The sequence below is a fragment of the Panthera onca genome, chromosome A3 (genome assembly GCF_046562875.1).
Source record: "Panthera onca isolate mPanOnc1 chromosome A3, mPanOnc1 haplotype 2, whole genome shotgun sequence".
Lineage (NCBI taxonomy): Eukaryota > Metazoa > Chordata > Mammalia > Carnivora > Felidae > Panthera > Panthera onca.
In genome coordinates this window covers 31,871,293-31,897,496 of record NC_138341.1, presented here as the reverse complement: position 1 = coordinate 31,897,496, position 26,204 = coordinate 31,871,293, and the positions used below count along the sequence as shown (strand labels likewise).

The 26,204-nt window shown below is 36.0% G+C and overlaps 1 protein-coding gene across 3 annotated transcripts in view; it reads left to right on the top strand.

The window, feature by feature from the left end:
- The window catches only part of SOS1 (SOS Ras/Rac guanine nucleotide exchange factor 1), a 151,091-nt gene that overhangs the window by 99,213 nt on the left and 25,674 nt on the right, over positions 1-26,204 (top strand). For 2 of the 3 annotated variants that reach the window (XM_060653104.3, XM_060653093.3), the window contains exons 9-15: positions 6,904-7,031; positions 7,793-8,448; positions 17,421-17,502; positions 18,343-18,465; positions 18,764-18,867; positions 20,057-20,279; positions 21,386-21,505. In XM_060653104.3, the coding sequence (XP_060509087.1) occupies positions 6,904-7,031; positions 7,793-8,448; positions 17,421-17,502; positions 18,343-18,465; positions 18,764-18,867; positions 20,057-20,279; positions 21,386-21,505 (1,436 nt within the window). The remainder of the gene's footprint in view (positions 1-6,903; positions 7,032-7,792; positions 8,449-17,420; positions 17,503-18,342; positions 18,466-18,763; positions 18,868-20,056; positions 20,280-21,385; positions 21,506-26,204) is intronic. The other variant, XM_060653109.3, reaches the window with a different exon arrangement.

The following is a 26,204-nucleotide window of genomic DNA, read 5'->3' as shown; positions in this document are numbered from 1 at the left end:
GAGGGACGCCTCGGTGGCTCAGTCAGTTAAATGTCTGACTCTTGATTTCGGCTCGAGTCATCATCTCACGTTCCTGAAATAAAGCCCCGCATTGGGCTCTGCCCTGACAGTGCAGTCTGCTTGGGATTCTCTTTCTCTCTTTCTCTCTCTCTCTGCCCCTTCTCCCACGGGCATGTGCTTACTTGTGCTCTCTCTCTCTCTCTCTCTCTCAAAATAAATAAACATTAAAAAAAAAGAGGGGAGGGGCGCCTGGGTGGCGCAGTCGGTTAAGCGTCCGACTTCAGCCAGGTCACGATCTCGCGGTCCGTGAGTTTGAGCCCCGCGTCAGGCTCTGGGCTGATGGCTCGGAGCCTGGAGCCTGTTTCCGATTCTGTGTCTCCCTCTCTCTCTGCCCCTCCCCCGTTCATGCTCTGTCTCTCTGTCCCAAAAATAAATAAAAAACGTTGAAAAAATTTAAAAAAAAAAAAAAAAAAAAGAGGGGAACGTGGAAATGTAGGCTGTTTATTATCCAACTGTTTATTGAACAACTTTGCTTGTTTATTATGTAAGCACGTCAAATTCACTTTCTTCAAAACTCACTATCTTTTCTAGCAAAAGTACTCTTTCTGTGCTCACTCTCTCATGAGCAGCCCCCACTATCCATCTTGCTGCTCAGTAGAAACCTGAGAGTCCTTGGGGCTTCAGTCAGTTAAGCCACCTTGGGGCGGTTCAGTCAGTTAAGCGTCTGACTTTGGCTCAGGTCATGATCTCACAGTTCGTGAGTTCAAACCCCGCGCAGGCTCTGTGCTGACAGCTCAGAGCCTGGAGCCTGCTTCAGATTCTGTGTCTCCCTCTCCCTCTGCCCCTCCCCCACTCATACTTTGTGTCTGTCTCTCTCAAAAATAAATAAAAATTAAAAAAAAAAAACAAACCCAAGAGTCTTCAACTCTTCTCTCTCATTCTTTCTGTCACATCCATTTAGTCACCAAGTAAGTCCTTTTCGTTCTTGAAAAGGATCTTCTTTTAGATTCATCTTTTCGTTTCCTCTCAATACTCTGAAGGCCATGATCATCTTATCTCTATTATTGAAAGTCTCCCTTTAGTTTTGCCTTTTCCATCTCCCTTCCCTACACAATCTGCTCTTGAGGAGCTAAGTAAACCAAAGTCATCCTTCTAAATTGCAAATTTGATCATGTTAGTCACTAGCTTAAAACCCTTAATGGCTCCCCATTGCCGCAGGTTAATGTCCAAGTTCCTAATAAAGCCTGAGGTTGACCCATCACTTCTCTCCAACTTCTTTTCTTCCCACCCACCAGGCTCTACTCTTCAGCTAGTTTCTCTCAGTCCTGGTCCCTAAAAATCTCTCAATCACACATATTATTTCATCTGCCTATTTTAAATTCTTTTACCAATGTTTCCCCATTCTTATTCTTCAGTTCCTATAGTCATTTCCTTCTGGAACCCTTCTTGCTGTGTATTTCCAGAAGGCTATATTTCCCCCATTACATAACACTTTGTCATTCATTTCTCTTCTCTTCCATGCTTTAAGCTAACAGTAGGGACCAAATGGGCTTGCTCACCATCATATTTTCATTGCTATAAATATGGATGGTTAATTAAATATTTGCTAAATTAATTCCAGTTGGGACCTGATTGGCTTTGCCTTGTTGATCTGCCCTTTTGAGGTTTTTTTTCCACTCAGCTACTATTAATGTTCTAGTTTCTAAAAGACAAAAGACATCTACTTAATTATCTCAATAAAATTTGTGACTTTCCTGAAACATCTTTGAGAATATGGCTTTTATTTCCTAATAGTGAATTATAAGTCATGTTATAATTTATATTTTAAGATTTCATTTTTATATTTTCAACCACTGGCTAATTTTATAAAGATACTACTTTATTTAACTTACAACTGTAGAAGAAGTATACATTTATGCCATAAATTTATACTGTTTATTCCATGTATTATATGCAGCTTTGGTAATGATCATCTGCTCACTTGTCTTGGGGGAAAATGAGGGTTTCTTTAGGCTGATTAAGTAAAAGAAGATTACATTTTGTTAATATCATTAACATCACTTCCTGGTTGAAATTTCATATATTATAATAGAGTTATTTGCATATATGAAATCACTAACCTAAAAAATAACTTTGAGGGGAAAGGAGGGAACTGGTTATGAAATGTACTTTCTTGGGGTGCCTGGGTGGTGCATTTGGTTAAGTGTCTGACTTCGGCTCAGGTCATGATCTCGTGGTTTGTGGGTTCAAGCCCCACATCGGGCTCTGTGCTGACAGCTCAGCCTGGAGCCTGCTTCAGATTCTGTGTCTCCCTCTCTCTCTGCCCCTGCCCCACCCGCACTCTGTCTCTCAAATATAAATAAAATTAAAAACAAAAAAGTTTAAATTTAAAAAAATATATTTTTTAAGATTTTTTTAATGTTTATGTATTTATTTTTGAGAGAGAGAACAAGCCAAGGGAAGAGCAGAGAGAGAGGGAGGGAGAAATCCCAAGCAGGCTCCATGCTTTTGGTGCAGAGCCCAACATGGGGCTCGAAGTCCCGAGCTGTGAGATCATGACCTGAGCTGAAACCAAGGGTCAGACGCTTAACCAAATAAGCCACCCAGGCATCCTGAAATGTACTTTCTGACTTAACAAGTAATATGAGCAATTTAAAGCTGAAGATAATCTCTAAATCTCATTTTAGTTAAGAATTTCATCTTTTTCACCCATAGCTTTTAGTTGTGCTGCTACTATAAAAGAATAGTTGAGGGTCATTGCCTTTCTTTGCTCAGCCTTTAAAGGGATATTTAGGTTAAAGCATAGCAAAGAGTCGGGAGCAGTGGTTTAATTAGTTGGTTTCTGGATAATTTGGATAATATTCCATACATTTGTTAACAGGACTAGTAAATTAAATTTACTGTTTGACCATATATTTTCCACTTTGTAATCTGTTCTTAGCATCTCATCAAAGAGTATACAAGTAACCACTCCACAATCAAAATGTGATCCTCATCTTTGCTTGTGTTTTCCCATTCTGTGATAAACTCTCTATATACACGCAACATTTAAGACAAAGACAGATCTTTATTTTATGTCCCAAACCGTAGATAATTACATTTTTCTTGATTCTATATTTTGCCATCCTGTGCACTGCATGCAGTTTACCTATCTGAATGGGCTAGATCTTATTTGGTGAATATTTTCTAAATAGGTATTTCAAACTTATTTTGGTGTTTTGGTTAGTATATTGAAAAGCCCTTGAACTCAGGGTCAGAAATCCTGGGTCTTGCCTGCCTCTGCCATCAAGTAATGGCAATTCCTTCATTTTAAATAATCTAGTGTTGGAAAAAGTAATTTCTAGAAATAAAAACATGAGTTCAAAGGGTTTTTTTTTTTTTTTAACCAAAGGAAACCATTACATGTTTGTGAATTAGTTGGACTCCTATAAAATGCATCAGGTGTAACACTTTATTTTTTGTATGTAAACAATCTTCAGTTTTGTCTCCTTTTCCAGTTCACAGCTTCTTAAATTTAAACCCATTTAAACCCTGGAAACTTCCCAGGGTTTCCTTTGGACACGCAGTACCCCATGTTGATTTCTGCCCCTTCACTTATTTCTAAAGGACCAAGAAAAAGTAATCACTGGTATAAGTGGATCCTTTCTTTTGAGAATATAAATTTTATCAACACTATAGAGCAATGAGTTTTCACTGTGCTTTGGAATATGATTCTGTGGATTATTTTAAATATAATCTCATATACAGCAATTTAACCTCAAGACTTGATCATTTTTAACTATTTAAGCAGAACTGTATTTGTAAAATTAAATTGTTGCTGTTGCACAATGTTATTAAATAGGTACCCATGACAAGCATGGTATTGAACATCACTTTGGTAAAAAGAGGATGCTGCTTTGTGGAGTCTTATTTACATACTGATTGCCACTGCTTTGTTTCTGTAGCAACAATAAGCCACCACTTTGATGGTAGTTAACTTCAACTATTCTGCACCAATGCCCAGTTTAAGTCAGCTATGTTAAGCAAAAGTGCCTATAAGAAAGGTCATTTATTACATTGAAATTTATTTTAGATGCTTGACTAATGCTATGAAGGTAAAAATTACATTTAAAAATTACTTCATGGGGCGCCTGGGTGGCTCAGTCAGTTGAGTGGCCAACTCTTGGTTTTGGCTTGGATCATAGTCTCACAGTTCGTAAGTTTGGATCCCCACATAGGGCTCCGTGCTGACAATGTAGAAACTGCTTGGGATTCTCTCTCTCTCTCTGCTCTGCGCACTCTCTCTCAAAATAAATAAATAAACTTTAAAATAAAATCTTTTAAAAAAAACTTAAAAATTACTTTATTAGTAAAGATTTATGGGTTTTGACATAGACTTTGGGTTTGGGGTTTTAGAATGTATTAACAATATTTTTGAGATACTGGTATATTCTGTATGTGAAATGCTATCGTTAAATGATAGATAAATGACCCAGAATCTTCAAACATTTATGGAATAGAAAACTAAATACATGCCGAAATGCATTTGTTACTTTCATAGTTCTTTTTATGTATGTTAAAACTGTGTTTTGTATGACTTTAGGTTTGTTTGCCTGAATTAATAATACAAAAAATACCACAGGATAGAATATGAAGGACTCAATATTCTGTTCCCTGTTGGTGCCAACTCTTTAAAACTAAAAACTCTCCATGTGTCTTATTGACTTGAATATCTGAGCAATTAAATTCTGAAACAACTCAGTGAAATAGTTCTCATTTGTGGTGCTCTCATTATGCCATGTAGAATTCTGCCTCTTTTTCATGAACATTGCTTTCAGTGTGAGATTGCTGACTTGGAAGTAAGGGTTAACAGTAACATTTTATTTGTCTCCCAAAATTCTGCCATATGAGAGGTGAATAGTTTTAGAGTGATAGGGACGGAAGGTATTTTGAGAGATTACCCAAAGTCCAGCCTTCAGCTTACCAGTAATAGCCGTTAAGTAAAAATCTAGTAGCTGTCTTTCATGAACACTTGGCCATTGACTTCCTTTAATCTAGCTGGCCATAGTGAAGAACAATACTATGAGTAAGTGATATCTGAGTATCTTCTGATATATATATAGATATATGAGATATATGTATATTTTAAGTCTTTTATCCTTTGGGGGGAGAACCATTTTTTTACCCGTTTTATCTGGGGGATTATTGTGAATAGATTTTTATTTTACTAACACAATTGAGACTGAATATTTTTCTAAAAAGTGTAGTTTGCACCTTTTAGTTGAAAGTATGGTGAGTTTTTAATAATGAATATAAGAAATTTGGATGATAAAAGCTGAGCATTAAATAGACTTTACAATACGGTATTTATAACTTATGGAATACTTGAGCATTTAAGGTATTTTAAGTAAATTATTTTTAGAAAAACGGTTTAGGGCTTTGAGTAAGAAATAAGTTTACTTTTCACAAATCATCAGAATGTGTATATAGTCTTTAGCAGAACTGAAAAGGAATTTGTTGTTGATCTTTAAGGAATATCTTTCAAGACCATAAAATCCTTAGAGTCATAATGAATAATTACTCTCATTAAAAAGTAAACCTTTACAAGGTACTTTGAATATTTTGTGGTTTTATTTCTCCTGTCTTTTCCTTTGTCATAAAGAGTAAATGTTCTTAAATATTGCATGAAAACTATTGGTAAATGCTATTTCTTAACTTTTTCTTTTTGGTAGCCAGAAGCAGGTTTATAAGTTTACTGAATTCTTGTTACTTATTGTAACTCATACCTTGCTCAGTTAACTGCTTGCTTCAATTATAGCCACCTGTTGTATTGATAACTGGTAGTAATTGATGACTCAATCCTTATTAAGCACAGACTTTTGCCACCAGAAAATGTGCTTGGGTTTCACTAATAGTTACATTTCTAGTTTTACTCATAATCTTAACGTGTGAATACTGACAAAATTCTTCATGATACCAATATTAATTCTATAGAACTACAAAGAAAACAACTTATACTGTACATTACCATTTACACAGTGCTTTGATTTTTAATAAGAATCCCATTAAATAGGCACCTGGGTGGCTCAGTTAGTTGAGCGTCTAACTCTTGGTTTCGGCTCAGGTCATGATCTGACGGTTTTGTGAGTTCAAGGCCTGCGTTGGGCTCTGCGCTGACAGTGTGGAGCCTGCTTAGGATTCTCTCTCTCCCTCCCTCCCTTTCTCTCTCTCTCTGTCCCTTTGCAACTCACACTGTCTCTGTCTCTCTCAAAATAAATAAGTAAACTTTAAAAAGAGAGAGAGAGAGAGAGAACCTCATTAAGTAGGCAGGGCAAGATTTTTATGAAGCTTCATTTAATAGTTGGGAAAAGTGAGACTCAGAAGTCAAATGATCTGCCCCAAAGTCACACAGCAGTAGAGTCAAAATTTGGTCCTAGGTTTTGTGTCTTCAAGTTCCTCTCCACCATATTGCATCCTCCTGTGTGTATTTATCTTCCTAATCATCCTGTTGCTACAGCAGCCGTGTTGGAATCAGAAACCTAAGACCAGATTCCATACTTAAGAAAACCTCATCTATGTGCTTGCTGCTGTGCAAATCCTGTGCTGGTTAAGAAGACACTTTGTGTCCCTCATTTCTTTTCAGGAATAGTCACCTGAGAAACTGCACACTATTGCCTGTCACAAGGTGTGACATCTCTTAACACTGCTTCTACTGGTTTTTGTTTTTTTTTTTTAATGTGGAAAACTTGGTTGCATGTTAATATAGAAAGTAATACATAAAGAAGAAAACGCTTTTTTAAAAGAATGCATTTTATGACACATTTACAAGTTGCATTGTGATAGAAAGAGTTGAATCGATGTTATCTTTATTCTTTTTGTCCCAAACTGTCCTACTGGTTCAGATTTGTCATTTTGACTTTGCAGCAGTTAGAAGAAAAGAGTGAAGATCAAGAAGACAAGGAATGTTTGAAACAAGCAATAACAGCTTTGCTTAATGTTCAGAGTGGTATGGAAAAAATATGTTCTAAAAGTCTTGCAAAACGAAGACTGAGGTGAATATTTTTACTTTTTTAATAATCCTCCTTTTCACCCTGAATATTTTGGTATAGATTCAGGGATCTCAGTTCCCTCGTCAGTAAACAATGAAGAAAATAGTTTTAGTGACAAGCTTGGTCTTTCAGAGGAAGTGACATCAAAGCCAAGAGAATTTGTTATTGTTTGAAAAACCTTTCATATTTGTGCATTTTCCTTGCATACTCCCAGACAAGACCTCCTGAGAGCCAACTGGTAAGCTAAAGGAGAGAGAGAGAAAAATGTCTTGCGTAGATTTATGTCAACATCACCGTTCTGTGAAAGTAAAATTCGTAGTCCTTTATTTAGGGGTTATGTAACTTGAGGTATTAATTCAGATACATTGCTTCCAGTTTCCTCATTATAATCTGTGCATGATTTTTAGCTTTAGCTCTTATCCACTTAAACATTTTTAAATAATTTTTTAAGTCTCTTCTTCTTTTCACTGTATGGAGCTACTTTTTAATATTTGTCATTCTAAATAGTAGCCAAGGTAGAAGTAATCATTCCGTAGCTGGATTTATAGAGTAGAATTTTGTCAGTAGTCACTAAAAAAAGTCTCTACTGTGTTGCTTTGGTTTCTAAATGGTACAGTTTTGTATCACTAATATATGTGGAGAGTTAGTGAACACCTTGTCAGTGCAACTTTTTTTTAAATGTACTCTTATTACTGTCCTTTATTTACGTGAATTCTAGGTTGCCTGTTATCTGTGCACTAATACTGTTTTTTCCTTTATCCCAGTGAATCTGCATGTCGGTTTTATAGTCAGCAAATGAAGGGGAAACAACTAGCAATCAAGAAAATGAACGAGATTCAAAAGAATATTGATGGTTGGGAGGGAAAAGACATTGGACAGTGTTGCAATGAATTTATAATGGAAGGAACTCTTACACGTGTAGGAGCCAAGCATGAGAGACACATATTTCTCTTTGATGGCTTAATGATTTGCTGTAAATCAAATCATGGGCAGCCAAGACTTCCTGGTGCTAGCAATGCAGAGTATCGTCTGAAAGAAAAGTTTTTCATGAGAAAGGTACAAATTAATGACAAAGATGACACCAGTGAGTACAAGCATGCTTTTGAAATAATTTTAAAAGATGAAAATAGTGTTATATTTTCTGCCAAGTCAGCTGAAGAGAAAAACAATTGGATGGCAGCACTGATATCTCTCCAGTACCGGAGCACACTGGAAAGGATGCTTGACGTGACGATGCTACAGGAAGAGAAGGAGGAGCAGATGAGGCTCCCTAGTGCTGATGTTTATCGATTTGCAGAGCCTGACTCTGAAGAGAATATAATATTTGAAGAGAACACACAGCCCAAGGCTGGAATTCCAATTATCAAAGCAGGAACTGTTATTAAGCTTATTGAGAGGCTCACGTACCATATGTACGCAGGTAAGAAATGTAATTGAGTTGCCTGTCACTTGTGTTTTGCTGCTTCCAGCTTAGATTCTTTGCTGCACAGGTCACTGTGCCTAAAATAGAAAGCAGACTAACAACGAAGGATGATCTCTGCATTATCCCAGTTCATTTTCCTTTGCCTAAAAAACACTGCCATTTATACTTTGTCTACCACATTTACATACTATTTTGTAGCTTTATAACCACGATTGCAAATGAGAAAATAAAATCACTTGGCTAAATTTTCCCAGTTAGCGGCAGGAACAAGACTAAAAGTCCTGAGAAATCATCATCGTTAGGGTCTAAAAAACTTTTTCACATAACCTTCACCACTTGTTTTTTTCTTTTGTCTGTTTCCATTACTGAGACGATAAAGTCAGTAAAAATTTTATATATGTTCATCATCAAAATTGTGCTGGTAGTAAAAATACACACAGCATTGGGTTTTCTTCATTTCCATTCCTAAGACTTAATTAAATTTAGCAATCCTGAGAGTCATGTAAGTTTTCAGTATTTTTTGCATTTTACAACCGATGTTATTTAAAAAAAAAAAAAAAAAGTCCATCTTAGTAGGGCAGTTTTTTAAGGACAAACATGTCCAAGCTACCTAGGAAGATTGGTAGAGGCTGAATCAAATATGATGTTTGAGAGTCAGGGAACAAATGTGATGACTTTTTTTTTAAGTAATTTTATTTCTTCTAATAAAGTAACCAATGATAATCCAATATTCTTCGACCTTCAGTAGAAAGCTTGGTAATTGTAAACTACTGTAGCGTATGGTATAGTGGAAATCTGGATTTATGTCGTCACTCTGTCACAGCTCCTTACCATCCCAGAACCTTAGTTCACCTCAAAAATCAACATCACAACAGTTATCTTCAAATGCTGTCGGAAAGAATAAATGAACTGCTAAAGGTGAAAGCTCTTTGTAAATATAAATGTAAACTTACTTTCAAAGAATGTTTTTATTACAAAGACCTATAAACTGAAATGTAACTCTTAGAACATAAGTGTTATTCTTAAATAGTTGAATGAGAAAGTTAACCTCCATCCCTATACTTCTTGCTTAAATATATTTCTGTCTCTAGGAGATGTGCGTTTCTGAGGGAGATGTGTTTCTGGTTTTGGTTTGTTTTTTTCATCGTTGATGTTTTTCATTGTTTAAAGTCCTATAAATGGGTTCTCAGTTCTCTCTGGAAACTGCTCTGGCACCAGTTAAATTAAACTTTTAAAGATACCCATTAACTACTCGACTGTAACAAAGATGACTAGCATTCAATAATGTTAATCTTTTCAGTTTATTAAATGGCCACTTAACTACTTAAATGGCCTGGCAACTATATCAGGGCCACCTTGCAAAAAAGTAAAATTAAATTAGAATATTTTTATCAGTGATATCAAACACTTTTATAAACATAATGTTTCATCGTGTCCACATGTCTCTGGGATAAATAAGCCAGACTTTTGTTTTCTTTGTAATTTTTATTTGGCCTCTCATTGGTAGTTCTCTTGCTAGCCTTTTCCATAGTAAGATATGAGTGCTTTCCATAGGCCATTAAAAGCAGTTTGGGTTCTCTAAACAGACTGCATTTGGTAATAGCAGTCAGTAGCTGAAACACATTGAAGGTGGCGAAATAAGACTAGTCTGGCGTTCCAATTTTACTACTGATTTTTTGCCTAGAAACTGCCACAGTCCATGCACCCATTTTACTGACTCAGAAAAAAAAAAAAAAAGTCAAAGCACAGGAAAGTTAAATAAGCTGCCTAAGATTTTACATGAAAAAGAAATAGGTTATTCTGGCAACTTTTTTACATATAAAACATTTTGAGAGGTGCAATTTTCAGTAATTATTATGACCAACTTATTAAATGATTTTCAACCTCTGTATACTTCTTTAAGACCTAGAATACAACTACAAAAATGTTTCATTAAAGTACTCAAAATTTGTGCTTGCAAAACACTTATTTCTTTGCTTTTTAAGGAATTTTTAAGGTTACACAAGCTTAAATTGCTCTTCTTGCCACATTATTCTGATTTTTAAGCGTCTTGAAAGAGTCATTGATTTATTTAACATAAGTATTCTAAGCTATTCATCATTTTATTTTAAATACCTGTGTTTTGAGCTCTTAAACCTTTTAGCGTAAAATTGATCCTTAGATTTTTATCTGTGTGGGACCAAAGCTTTACTGATTTTTTTTTCTTGTAGAACAGTATTAGTGGAAAGTGCTAAGGAGACTTACCTAATGTTTACTGTCACGTCAGTGGGATCTGAGTTGGAAACCATTTTCAAATTCCCAATTTTTAAATGTAATTGTTTCTGTAAAACTTGATTGTTAATGATAAAAATTGTTTTTAAACTGCCTGCTGAATTTCACAGAACTAACTTACTATTATTAGTAAGCAGTTGCAGAACTACAATTAAATATTTTCTGGGGAACTGTGTGCCTTTTACTTATTTTCCGAACGAGGCTACTTTAAGACGTGAATGAGCATAGCCGATGGTTTTTCTGCATCTTGGCTGTGTTTTCTCCTTAACGTGCACAACACTGGCCAAGTCTGCAGACGCAGTACATGTGCCATGGCTTCTTATTCGTCCCTCTAGGTAGTTGCATTCATTTATATTAACTTCTAGCTTTTGAGTAGAATAGTATTTTTAAGTGTTTTACTTCTAGCTAATATAAAACACTGACATTTCTAAATTTATAGAAGTTTTGCAAAGTTAAGTGTGTTCGCATTTAAATTGACAAGACTGTTTTACTTTTTTAAAAAGTCAAAATTTTGAAAAAAAAATTCATTAATATCTTGAGGAATAAAATGCCAGTGTTGGTTTTGGAAGTGTTGTGGCCGAGTTTTTTGACATTTTTCTTTTCTATCTTCTTTTGAAGCTTAATTGAATATTTTAACATATGTGACGAAAGTACATGACTGGTGTAACCGGAATCCACAAGCAGTTTTCATGAGCTGTGATTTACAGTACACACAGCTTAGTATTAATTCCTAGCTTATTTGGGCTCTTCTGGACGGGGTCTCAGTGAACGTGTTACAGGCAACGTGGGATGTTTCTGATAGACCATCTATGAACTCATAAAACATGAAAGCAGTTAATTTTTTAAGGTCTTTTCCAGCCCAAATGTACTTTGAGTCCTCACTACCATAATAACAGATCAAGTTGCCATTTGTTTTTAGAATTATTCATCTGCTCTTTTTGGTTTGTTTGTCTCAGTTGGTTGGTTCGATATGTTTATTGGAGGACACACAATGCAAGTTGGGCTGAAACAAAGGCTAAAATTTAACTTGCACATTTTTATTATATTGTACAGAATTATAATAAAAGACAATGGCTATAATTAAGAAAACTTAATATCTGATAAGCACCACTTACACACATTTTTTAGGTTATGGGTTGGTCAGAAACCTAAAAAAAAAAAAAAGAAGAAAGAAAAGAAAAAGAAAAACTGGCTTAACCTTACTTAATTCAGACTTTACTGTGGCTTTAACCAACCTGATCCCTCAAGTGTTTTTAACAATAATGTTCAAACAGCGCTATAGATTTGTAGTGTTAGACCAGATTACCAATCCCTGAATTTAGAGACAAAAACCCAAGGCCCCTGAAAATTATGTGATTTGCCAGAAATTATTATATCTTCAATTAATTGCAGAACAAGGACTAAAATTTAGGTTTCTTGATTCTTAATAGACTGTACTTTCCACCATGTTATAGTGACTCATCCAAGGCAAATTTTTCTTCATGATTAAAATATAACATGATTTTTACTATGTGTATCAAATAATAAAAATAAAGAGAATTTCTTGCTTGGTTTGAATTTCCAGTAGTATAAATGGCTTGTTCATCATTGGGCACACACAAGTTTACTATGAAGACTTTAGCAGAGTAATTTTTTTCTCTTATTGAAATAGGTAATTAACTCTGACTATAGATAAACTTCCATTTTAATGCATAGACTTTAGTATATAGTTAGATACTGGGCATCATTTTAGTTTTTAGCAAAATCCAGTCATTAGTCTACTGGTGTTGTGTGCTCTGTAAAGAAAAGCTTTCTGGGAGAAAAAACTTAATTTAGGTTAATTAGAAAATGCTTAACTGTTGCTTAGAAGATTGCCACAGGGTCTTGTGTGGAATCTGATTTATACTTGTCTCTCAGATGCAATATTTCTGGACGTCGAGTAAGTCACTAGCTACATCAGAACTTTGGAATTCATTTCAAATGCTGTGGGGCGTGGGAGCATTATCTACTTAGAGCATTCTGAATCTGGCAAGAATAGGAAGAGACTTTCTTCCTTACCTACCTTAAGAAAGCACAGAGCAATGTACATAAAGAAGCAGCGATGAGAGGAGGACTTTTACTTCTGTTTCTAAAGTACAAATTAATTATTGAGACTTTCAACAACATGAGTAAAGAGATGTGTGGTAATGGTGTGTCTGGTTTGATCGTCTTGTTTTAGAGAAATGAGGTGACCTTGAAATAGGGAAAATTTAGAACTGACATTACATGGAAATAAAAGCTTTTCATGTTTGAAGTGTGGGAAAAAGGTGTTTCCCATGCATGATGAACTTCTCTTTTCTAGAAAATGGTGTTGAAAAACTTAAGCCTGTTGATATTTTTCTTTAAAGTATTTACTGGTATTTTATGCCCTTCTAGAAAATCCTCAAAAATCTAAATTAGATTTCTTTTGCCTTCATGGCCTATATAAGTTCAGTTTGGGTGTCTTAACTTTTAAAAAAAAATCTCTTGAACAATTTTTGATCTATAGGGCAGTACTGTTCTATTTTTAAACTCTCTGATAACTTTTTTAAAGTGTTTGTGCGTCAGCATAGCGTCTGTTTCCTTTTTTAAGGAATTCAAGAGTGATTGTTTATAAATCCTTGTTGAGGAGCTTATTGTTTCTGGTGGCTTTTTAAATGGCTGTATTAGAGGGAGAATTATCACATGAACAGACATCCTGATTAACAGTGTTTCACTACGGTGGTGGGGGAAGGGGCGTTCTTTACATAAATAGCTCCATAGAACAAATATTTCATAAATTTCATTGACCTTACCAAATAAAATGTCAAGTGTCAATCAAAATAGGTACCTAAGAAAAAGGGATTGGATTATCACCTCAACTTTAGTACGTTATATTCTGAACATTAACGTAGGATAGTATATTCTGAGTTCCTAAGATTCTGATGAATTGTGCGACAAAGTATTATCAAAGGATAGTTTTCGAGTTAGGGAGACAAGGCAGCGAGAAGACCAGCAGAAAATAGTCCCTGCAGCTTGTGTTTGAAACAACCTGGACCTAGCCCAGGAATCTGCTAATACAGCCGGCAGGCGTTTGCATGGCGAGCTGCATCGAGGGAAGGAAGCAGACCAGCTAGTGAGCCTGGTGGAAATCTTACTGCAGGGATAGGAGGATCTAGTAAAATGATTGAAGAAGAAAAACCACAAGGAAGTTTGCATCATCGCTCACACTGAAATCCATTTGGGATTATGTTTGAGAAAGAGGCTTCTGGAATTTACATCCACAATCAAGTGATAAACAGACAAAGAGACTATCAAAATAGCCAATTTTTGTGTTCTCCACAAGTATTTGCACTTAGGTTTTAAAACCAAAGCAGGCCTGGCTTTTGCATTTTCATGCATTTGCCTTCCAGCTGTCTATGCAACACCGTTTTATAACACAGGTGGGCAGAGGCCCCTCCACAGCCGGCAGAGCCAGCGTTAAGACTTAGCTCTGATGGTTGCCTGTACTCTGCGTTCTCACAAAAGTACACAGCCTGTCCTTACTGAGGAGTATTTTTAAGATATTGAATTATCTGAGTCCTTTACATCATCTGTAAGATCACGGTTTCTAGGGGTTAGTGTGACATAGTACATGTTGGAATCACCTAAGTGGGGAAATTGATAGAGGTAAAAATAGCTTCTGGACTATCTACCCTTCTTTCGTGTAAAGGTTCAAGTACAGGTGTTATGTCCTCTCCATAGAAGTTTTTCACTCATTAGCAATTTTGCACTGCTTTAGACTAAAAATGGATTCTATAAATTATACAAGCCTGGGAATATATGCAGCCTTTCAGATATTTTTCGAAAGTACTTAAACTTTTGCCAAATTTTTTTGGCTTATTTTTAGCTTCTGCTGGTTTTTGTTTGTTTTGTTTCGTTTTGGCAAGACTGCTTTTACTTCTGATGAAGCTAAAAAACAACTTAAACTTGAGTCACTTTAGAATGTAGTACAACAGTGACGATTGTGGGAGTGTTTATCTCACTGCCCGCTTCAGAAACTCCTTTTCTGAAGACTGTACAGGAAGGCCCAGCAGCTACTTCCTAAAATCTGGAAGAAGGCTTAACAAGAATTACAGAATCACAATTAGACTGCTGATTTTTCAGTGATTTTCCTAGTGCCTTAAACCAAGATTAGCAGAGTACAGCTATATTCTAAATTAATCATTTATGTAAGTTTTCTATAATGATTACATAACTCATGGAACCATTCTTTATATTTATATGTCACAGCTGCGGAAACCTTAAAGGATCCTTTAATCCAGCGAGGTTATGTGTGACACAGTAGAAAAAGGCATAAAACTAGAAATCGCACAATCTAGACTCTCTGCCATTCTACTGTGTAACCTTGGATGAGTCTTAGCTACTTCTCTCATATGTAGAAAGGGAAAACAACAGCCCCACTCACTTTGCAGAAGTCACATGGAATAAATTATGTGAATGCTCTTTGCGAACGTTACATAACAGATATCAGGAATTGATTTGATCCCCGTGTGACTGATGTGGCACCAAGGCCTAGCACAACTTTCCCAGCATTGTCATCAGTTACTCAAGTACTGAAATGACCAGAAGTTTTGGTAGAAGATGAGAAGGCAATTTTAAAGTAGTTTGCCTTTAAAAATAGGCAATTTTCTTAAAAAACAATTCATCTAGAACTTGCTTTTGTTCTGTTTTTCAACTTAAAAGTACCTTTGATATCCCACAACTTTTTAACCTGACTCAGTTGGCATCTGAGAAGAAATGGATCTGAATATTAATTTTAGGCTTTTAGACCAAAATAATTTTTTTTTTTTTTTAATTTTTTAAAAAGGAGGGGTCAGCCTAAATTTAGAACACAGCTCAGGGATTCTAGGAACACTCTGTTGTACCATGAGTCTGGGCTCTCTCTCCATTAGCGACAGCTCAGCACCTCTATAGTGGCCACTGCTCTGGATTCCTAAACATAGGATGTTTTGAGTAGCCTCACCTTACAAATAGATTTGCAGAACAGGAAGTAGATTCTTGAAAGGGAGGATTGTGATGAAACCGATATAAATCTCTGTTTTAAAATCTTGTACAGCCTTCTGTTTTAAAATCTTTTCTTCTGGATGAGACATTAGTCTTTAACGTTTGAGGAACTCTGTAACTGAAGACAAACAATAAGATACCAACAGAGAGGAAATTACTAAAGGATTGTATATATTTAAATTACCTTTATCAGTACCCCACTGTAGACTTGGAAGGCAAAGGAGAAGAGGGACATTTAAAACCAGTATGTTTTTATTCTGTAAATTTTCTTTAATTTATAAAAGCATTATAAATTCAAGGTTGTCTGATATTTAAATCAGTTCATTATCTTGATGACCACATGTACCAATAGATTAGAAATAGACTTCTATTTTTATGATAAATCCATTCATTTGCTTTGCTGGGGGAGTTAATATATTATCATTATTTTATGTTAAGGCTAAATTTAGAGTGGTTCTTAATCAGACGGAATCAGCCTAAGTAGAAATTTTCCACACAAATGAACTCTGAGTCTTAGTAAATCGTATCTGAATAAAAGATATTGTACTTAGAAAGGATCCACAAAGGTACTCACTATTCTCAATGAATTTATCATTAAATTAGAGCTTACCGGTCTGTAATGTAAAATAGGAAAAGGATGTTCCCAATAGAAAAGTTAATGAATTCTCCCCTCCCTCTTTTTGAAGACTTACAACTAAATGTGGACATTGATGAAATTTGAGTTCTAGAAGTGCGTGATTTTTTTTTTTTCCATTGTGGGAAGATGTCTCTCCCCCTCTTTACACAGAAGATGACAGACCAGGTCTCTTGTGCTGATGACAGCAGCCTTTCTCCACAACTTGGGAGAATACTGTCAAGGAGAGACTGGAGTAGGCCAGGCCTGGGGAAGTGATGACATTCAGTCAGCCTCCTGATTTACTTCATGGAGATGTGAATGAAAAGTAGGTCCTCTCTTGGAAGGGGCTGGAGACCCCTGCTCGTATGATGAAACTCTTATTGTGACTACTTGAAATAAAAGGGATTAAGTTGTGAATAGAACCAAATCCACATTCTCACACATTTAAGAGTTTTAATAACTTACAGGTATGTGTAAGCTTCTTTTAGCAGCTTTAATTAAAACCTCTAGCAAATCATTTAGAAAGCGTATTTAGCTTAATCTAGAACATTGTAGTATCCAGTTTCTAGTCGTATGCTCTGTTAATGTGATTGAAAGAAATCTAGATAACTGATCCTAGGTAAACAGTCTGGATGTCAGAAGAAGTACCGGGCTATTGCTGTGGCCTTTCTCTTTCTCTTTGTCTTTCTCAAGAGAAAGAAGCCAACCAGAGATGCTCTAAGATCCAGGTAGCAGGTGGGGAGCTTGTGTTGCGTGCTCTTTTTGCCTTTCTTCCTTTTGCATTCCTGCAGCCGATGAGGAGTTTCAGTTCAGCTAGTCACAGTGTACAGAAGTCAAGAAATAAGCTGTTACAGAATCCTAGTATCAATGGTTTTGCCACTAATTTAGGAAGTGCTCAAGCTAGCAGTTTGTTATAAAGTCCAAAGCATTCTATGTGGTCAAAACATTTTGGGAATTTCAAAACTGACTGTTTTTCATCTCTCTTGAAAATGTTTTAATAATAGCTTTAATCATTCTGAATCAAAGATTTTAATAAGATATTTTTCCTTTTTCTTCTTAGATCCCAATTTTGTTCGGACATTTCTTACAACATACAGATCCTTTTGTAAACCTCAAGAACTACTGAGTCTTATAATAGAAAGGTCTGTTAATGTAAAATGTGTAAATTCTTTTTTTTTTTTTTAAAGAGAGTGAGCTAAGATCCTACATGTCTCTCAGAAATAAATTGTATGAGCTTTAAATTGTAGTTCGTGAGTACTTTTTTAAGAAATAAAATCTCTTAGATGACCATTTATTTTATAATAATCTTGTGGTTTTCATTTATTAAAGTATAAAAATAAGCATTCTTTTTTATATGGTAACTATGAAATTGCATATTTATGGAATTAGTCAAGTTAAAGAACTATATAAAAATGTATATTTTAGACTCTGGATTTTGGACTTTTATATAGTTTTATTATATAAAGAACTATATAAAAAATGTATATTTTAGACTTCTAAATTTTGATGATTTAGATGTTCTAAACAGAATTTTTCAAATATACCACATGTTGAATACAATGGAGCTTGTCAGTGAACAAATACATTATATAATCGAGAAGTGTTTCAGCCACTCAGAGAGCAGTCTACTTTTTAAGGATTACCCTTAAGGGTAAAGTTTTATGTTAGGTGATTGAGTGATTACACAGCCAAAAATAAACATCAGTCCCATAACTTTATAATCACATCTATTTTAGACTTTGCATGTATTCTTTATTCTTAACTATGTTTCTAGGTTTGTTTTTATTGTCAAGTATTAATTTCTTTTTTAGAAATTAAGATCAGTAGAAGTCTTACTTATTTTCACCGATGTGTGTGTATGTCTTTAGTAATTTTTTACAGCGCTCTCTTGATTGTGCTGACTGGTGAAAAGGTTTGAGGTTTTCTATTTGAATAACTTGATATTATTAGTATTTTCATTAGTTTGTTCTCTTTTATGTTAGGTTTGAAATTCCAGAGCCTGAGCCAACAGAAGCTGATCGCATAGCTATAGAGAATGGAGATCAACCCTTGAGTGCAGAACTAAAAAGGTTTAGGAAAGAATACATACAGCCTGTACAACTGCGGTAAGCAGTAATTAAATAACTGAAGGCATTAAGTCTGTACTGAAGTTTTGTTCCAGAGTTGACATAAATAAGGATCTTTCCCAAGCAAGGAGAAGGTAACAAGTAAAATGAGTGAAGTAGAAAGCAATTATCAGAAATTATTGTATAAGTCTTAATTAACATAGAATTTTGAAAGTAGTCAGCCACTTATAAAATTATTTGGTAAGAATTACTGTTTTAATTTATGTGATTCATTGTGATAAACATTTATGCCTGAGTTCCCATGTAATTCAGTTATTCTTCTTTGTTAATGCCATAGAGTATTAAATGTATGTCGGCATTGGGTAGAGCACCATTTCTATGATTTTGAAAGAGACGCAGATCTTTTGCAGCGAATGGAAGAATTTATTGGAACAGTAAGAGGTATGGTTTTTTTAAGTGCCTGGTTTCATATGTAATAAAAGTACCTTTTGGTGACTCTCAGTTGATGTCATTGTTCAGTGTTGTTAAGAGTTGTTTATAAGTGGCAACATAACCATTTGAAAAAGTTAAAAATTTTCACCAAACAACATTTTGACCTACAAATTGCTCAATAATCACCCTGCTGGCCCAATGTATTTGCATTTAGTAAATCCACTTACTGATCATTTTGGAATTGGACAGAAAAAGTCTCAATTCATTCTGTCTTTCCACTTATCTGAAGGTCTGTGTCCCAGAAGACAATTAGGAAGCGGTGTGCCATTGTAACACCACTGATGGAAACTGACGAGGCCCCAGTTAGGTGAACAGTTAGGAAACTGACTACACCCAGTTAGGTGTATCAGAGAGGCAGCAGAGCAGACTGAACCGAGAGCCAAGAAGCGAGAGTTCTCTTCTGAACACTGCCACTCACCAGATACAGGACTTTGGGCCAAGCCACTTTGATTCTTTAGACTTGGGTTTCCTCATCAGTAACATAAGGAGTAGGGCTTGATGTTTCCAAAGTCTCCCCTCTAGTTTTAAGGATTCTGTGATCGTATAGGTCTAAGAATGACCTAGACAAACTTGTTTCTAATTGCCCTTGTGCACTCTAAAGGAGAATCAGAAAGTAAAGAGTTAAATAATAGTACTTTCATGCATAATACAAAACAAAGCCACATCAAAAACTCGCACTAAAATGAAGGCATGGATCCTCTGGTACTGTTTGGTTTATAAAATGCAACATTAATAAGATTAATAGTGACTATGAATTGTCTGTACTTCTAAATCTCATGTGTGTAAGATCTATCTTATGGAGAATTATAATATTTTGAACTGACGTTCAGAAGAGTAAAGGTGAAAAATGTCTATGAATAAATTACTTTCTAATTTTATTTAGAAGGGATGTAGAGGAATATATATCAGACTATTAACCGCAGTTACCCATGTGAAGAAGAATGAGATTAGGATAGGGAACAGGGAATGGTAAAGAGGAACTTCCATTTTTTTTTTTTTATTTTTTATTTTGATCATTTGAACCTTGTAATAGCAAATATATATTCAACTATCACTTGTATGATTTTAAAATATTTTAAAAGAATAAAATATTGAGTAAAAAGTATTTAAATGTTATTTAAAATGTAATGTATTTCAGGTAAAGCAATGAAAAAATGGGTTGAATCCATCACTAAAATAATCCAAAGGAAAAAAATTGCAAGAGACAATGGACCAGGTCATAATATTACATTTCAGAGTTCACCTCCCACAGTTGAGTGGCATATAAGCAGGCCTGGGCACATAGAGACTTTTGACCTGCTCACCTTACACCCAATAGAAATTGCTCGACAACTCACTTTACTTGAATCAGATCTATATCGGTATGTAATTTGACATTCAAGCTGAAAAATCATTTCCAAGGAGTTGATTTTTTAAATGAAATACTGTTTTCTGCCTTATAGGAATGTTATAAGACCTAAGTGAGCTAGTATATGAAGGGGAGTAGTAATAAAGCCTGATGTATAGAAGGCCACCTCTTCTCTCACTCCTACCTGGTAAAGCTGAGTGCAGCGTGTGTCTTTACCAGTTGCTGGCTGGGTATGCTTGGGCAACTTTAACCTTCGTGTGAAACTTTTATCCCTTTGTCCCTTAGCTTCCTCAAGGTTAAAATGGAGCTAATAACGGTACCTATTCTTGGGGCTGTTGTGAGATTGAAAACAGTCAATATATAACATACAGTGCTTAGCCCAGCACAGAGTAAGGGCTCAGTAAGTTAGCTACTGCCCTTGTAGTTGTAAACTTAAGTCCTGGCCCGTCACAGCCTTTTTTAGTTTTTCTACATTGATGTAACTACTGTCTCAAAAAGTGTCCATTTTTGCTTTTTTGTTTGTTTTAAATGGGGACTAGTAAGGATTGCAAACTTTTGAAATAACTAAATGAAAAAAAAAGGAACTAAATTTATAGATCTCCTCCCACCCCAAAGATCATCACTATTCCCAAAAACCAATATTAGAATCTATTTTATTTCCCTTTATTTACCAAAAGGTGGTAGGGTTTCCCTCCCTCCTTTAGAAGAAAAAAAAGATTTCTGAATTACAGTGATTACTATATCCTCATTGAACTGATTATTATAACAGGTATCATTATTTAAAAGAACAATCCCCGATTACATTGTCACCCTAATTTGTTAAATAATCTTTGTTAAGTGCTAGGAAAGATATGAAAAAATCTCAATGTTGCCCAAAGCAAAATGCTACTATAAAGCAATAATAAAAGTACACAAATATATGCATAAAAATATTTTTTTAATCTATAGAAAAATATACATAGTTATAATTAGTTGTGATATGTTGTTTTCATAAACCTTTCTATTGGTGTAAAAACAAAAGGTTTATATGGGAGTTTAGTTTTATTTATCTCATTTACTTAGTAAAACAGTATGCTACAGGGAAAAGGATCATGGAGAATTATGTCTTGATGATTTCAGAGCTGTACAGCCATCAGAATTAGTTGGAAGCGTGTGGACAAAAGAAGACAAAGAAATTAATTCTCCTAATCTCCTAAAAATGATCCGGCACACCACTAACCTCACTCTGTGGTTTGAGAAGTAAGTGTTACTGACACTCTCGCATTTCGGAGCAGTCAGCTATTATGATTTTAAATGCAATTCTATTTTTATATGTCTTGCGTCCTTTTTTTGTTCTCTGTCCCTCCTTTCTTTTGCACTGAGTGAATACTTTCCTAATGTAGCATTTTTATTTCATTAATGATTTTTTTCATTATATCTTTTGGGGGGTTTTTTAGTGAATGCTTTAAGGTTTACCATAGACAGCTTATTAGAATCCACTTCAGATTTCTACTAGCTTAATCCCAGTGATAGAAATGTTCCTCCTGTATAGCTCTGTTCCCTGTCTTCCTTTTTCCTGGCACTATTGTCATACATATTACATATAATTAATGATGCAAATCTAACAATACTTGTAGCGATTATTGCTTTCCCCTTTGTTATTTTCTTAGCCCATTACAGCTTTGCTCTTCCCCACCTCCTTTGTCTGGTTATTGGCAATTTATTCTATATGTATATCTTATAGGCCCAACAATACGTTACATTCACATTATTTTATACAGTTGCTTTTTAAATCAGTTAAGAGAAGCAATGAGAAAAAAACGGGCATTTATCCTGTCTCCTATAATCACATAATTACTTTTACCACCGCTCTTTGTTTTCGTGGACTGGTGTTAGCATCTGGGGTTCTTTGCTTTCAGCCTGAAGAACTTCCATTACTATCTCTCGTACGGTGGGTGTGCTAGCAACAAATTCTCTCCGTTTCTGTTCACCTGGGAAAGTCTTTATTTTGCCTTCGTTTTTGAACAACAGCTCTATCTCCAAGTTAATTAATTTTTTCTTCTGGCGGTTCAAAAATTGAGCCCCTTTAGTAAATTTATTTTAAACTGTCGTATTTTTCAGTTTGAGTTGCCAGTTGTTATTGCTGTGTGTTTTATGATACTTTCTTCTGCACATTGTCATTATATCTTTCTTTACTTTTTAAATCATGCCTTCTTTCCTTTAGTTCTGTGAACACATTCATAATGGCTACTGTGAAATCATTTTCTGTTAAATCTGACATCTGGTCCCTCTCCCAGGCAATGCTTGTTCCCTGCTTTTACTCCCCCGGTGAACGGATCATACAATAGTCCCCCCTTATCCACAGAGGACCCTCAGTGGATGCCTGAAACCACAGATAGTACCAAACCCCTTATACTGTTTTTTAATTGTTCATTACTAACAATAACAGAACAGTTATGACAGTATACTGTAATAAAGGTATGTGAATGTGGTCTCTCTCTCAAAATATCTTACTGCACTGTACTCACCCTTCTTGTGATGATGTGAGATGACACAATGCCTACATGATGAGATGAAGTGAGGTGAACGCTTTAGGCACCGTGACATTAGCGGTATGCTACTAAATGACCTTACGACACCTCAAAAGGAAGCTATCTGTGGTACCATAGTTGGCTGCTAGGTAACTGAAACTGGGGAAAACAAAACAGCAGATGAGGGGACACTACTGTACTTTCTTGTTTCTTTGCATGCCTGGTAATTCTTTGTTGGACACTTGCTGTTGTAGCAACTTGTGGGTCCTGCCCCTCCGACTCCCCACCGCCCAGAGCTTGTTCCTTTAGTGACTAGCTGGATTCTTCTCGACAAGCCTATCCTCCAGCTCCCTCCACACTTAGATGTTTAGCTGAGAAGTTCCTCTTCTGAGAGGTACTGTTTTGGGTATGTCCACGGTCACTCCAAGAAGGCAGCAGGAGAGGTAGTGCTTTCTTTCACTCCTGTCCTGACCACATCCAGCTGTTAAACCCTGCTAATTGCCAGCTGGTTGCTCTATTGTTTTCAGCAATTTCCCTAGTGGTATAAATTGCTCTGCAAACTAATCCAACCAAATTGTGACTCCTTTTAAGGAGTGGTTTCTTAGGTTTCTGATATTTGTTCTGACCCTTGGAAGGCTCGTCCCAGCTCTTATTCCCTGGTTCTCTCCTGCAGACTAGTCAACCAACAATTGTTAGATCCAAGAATCTTACCATTGCCCTGCACCACAACCTTCACTGTTTGTGTGTGTGTGTGTGTGTGTGTGTGTGTGTGTGTGTGTGTGTGTGTGTTTTGAGAGAGAGAGAGCACACGCATGCGTGCGCACAAGTGGGGTAGGGGCAGAGAGAAAGAGACAGAGAGAGACACTCAAAGGATATGGAGCAGGCTCCGTGCTGAGAGAAGTAAGCCCCCTGTGGCTCAAACTCATCAACCATTGAGATCACGACCTGCGCCAAAGTCAGACGCTCAATGGACTGAGCCACCCAGGCACCCCCTTCACTGTTCTTGAGAGCACCTTTAGGTTTGAACTTCTCCAACGGTTTGTTGCAAATGACAAGAGAGTAGGAGCTGTTTGAGCCTGCACTCTTGTGCTGGTGGCAAATTTCCCCGAAACATTCCTGCTCTAGGAGCTGAGTGCCTGGTTGCAGGTGGTGTGCGAGGTCCTCTTTACTCACCTCTCCTGGCATGGAACCACTGCCTCGGGAACCAGGGAGAGGCTGTCTTCCCAGCATTCTCAGTGTGCCACTTGCAGGTGAGAGCCTGTGTTCCATGCAGGAGTTTGGCAGAAGGGAGTCCCCACTTCCCAGCTACACTCGCCAGAGATTTAGCCTCAGCCCCCGCCAGCTGGGGACTGGAAATGCTGAAGTCCTGTTCCTCCAGAGAAGAAAGCCCTCCAGCTGGGAGCCAGGTGGACAGGGAGGCCTGCATTCTCAGCTGCAGCTGTCTGGAGTAGACTCTTCCCTCCACTGCCTGGGGTCCTCTGGGAGCAAGGAGGGAGCGGGCTTGGTTCAAAAGCTGTAAACTCTTGCCTCTCTTACTGAATTTTTGTAGTTTTCCCAAATAGATGTTTCTTTATTTGCCATTTGCTCTCAGAGCCATTTCCAGAGACTTTAAATGTTGGGGAAGATGATATTAATCATGATTATGTTTTTCTTCATATATTTACTCTTCACTAGTTTCACTGAGGAGTGGGTAAGCAGACCTGCTTATACGGTCATGTCAGCAATCTAGAATCTCAATGCAGTTTTATAGTTGGGGCCACAGATTGGCATTATATATGTCAGCCATATTTTTTTGAGTAAAAACACTATGACTAGTTGACTAATATTTTATAAGGGTGATATGAGGTTCCTATTGGAATTATCAGAACAAGAGGCCAGTGACATAGGGAATGACTAGAACCTATGCTACAATGTGGATAAAGACTTAAAAGCAATTCCTAAAGAGAAATAAGCATTCCAAGTCACTTATGTTATTATTTCCTAGCCTGTAAACAGTAAAACTTTACCATTTGCCCTCTAAGTGTTGCTTCCTGATTTCTTCATTATCAAATTAAATAATTCCACTTAAATATGCAGAAGACCTTTTCCATCATAATAATTAAAATTTGTGTCTGTAAAGGAGAAACATAACTGATAAAATAGACCATTTTTATTTCTGTCCTGTTTTTTAATAGATGACTGAAAAGGCCATTTCCTGCACTTTTTCCTTTTTCTTTAAATTACTGTAAGAACATTTAACATGAGAGGTACCCTTTTAACAGATTTTTTCCACTGTGCAATACAGAATTTTAGTTATATAAATTATTAATTTGTAGGCATAATGTTGTATAGCAGATCTCTAGGATTTATTCATCTTGCATAACTGAACTTTTATACATGCTAATTGGTAACTCCCTATTTTCCCCTCTCCCTGACTCCTGGCAATCACCATTCTATGCTTCTATAATTGTGACTATTTTAGATACCTCATATGTGTAGAATCATGCAGTATTCATCCTTCTGTGACTGGCTTATTTCACTCAGAATAATGTCTTCAGTGTTCATCAGTGTTGTCACATATTGCAGGCTTTTCTTCTTTTTTAAAGCTGAGTAATACTCCATTGTGTGTATGTACCACATTTTCTTTATCCATTCATCCATAGATGGGCATTTGGGTTGTTTCCACATCTTGGCTATTGTGAACAAACACTGCAACGAACATGGAGTGCTAATATCTCCTTGAGACCCTGCTTTTGAATAAATAACCAAAAGTGGGATTGGTGGATCAATCATACAATAGCTCTACTTTTAATCTTTGAGGAACCTCCATACAGTTTTCCATAGTGGCTGTATCATTTGCATTCCCCCCACCAGCAGTACACAGGGGTTCCAACTTCTGCCTTTTCAGTGTGAGAGATTCTTGTCCGTTTGCTACGGTGGCTCTTAGCCATGGACGTATATTAGAATTGGAGTCACCTATGGATAAATCACCCCAGACTTACCTGGTTGTTACAGAAACTCCACAGGTGATGACAATTTGTATACCTAGGTAATGTCAACTGAAGTAGTCAAATACAAGATGTAAATATATTATACTTGTATTATACCCTTTTAAATGTCCAGCTAACTAGTTAGCCAGTATATGATGTATTTGTAGAGATCTAGCTAATGCTTTAAACATGTAAGCGTGTTATGTTTAATTTGATAGCAAATTTGATTTTATGTTTATTTTGATAGTTTTGCGACAGTTTTTTTCTTAGTGTCAGGTTATCCTCATCAGAGAATAATGTAATTTTCACCTTTACAATTTTAAAAATGTTTAATATTGATTTATATTTATTTTCTCTTTTGTGTATTGTTTTTCTTAGATTATACATTATTTTATATTACATTATTAAAAACCAAGTTTAAAATGCCTTTTTCTTTACTGGTGATTAGTAAATTTAAGA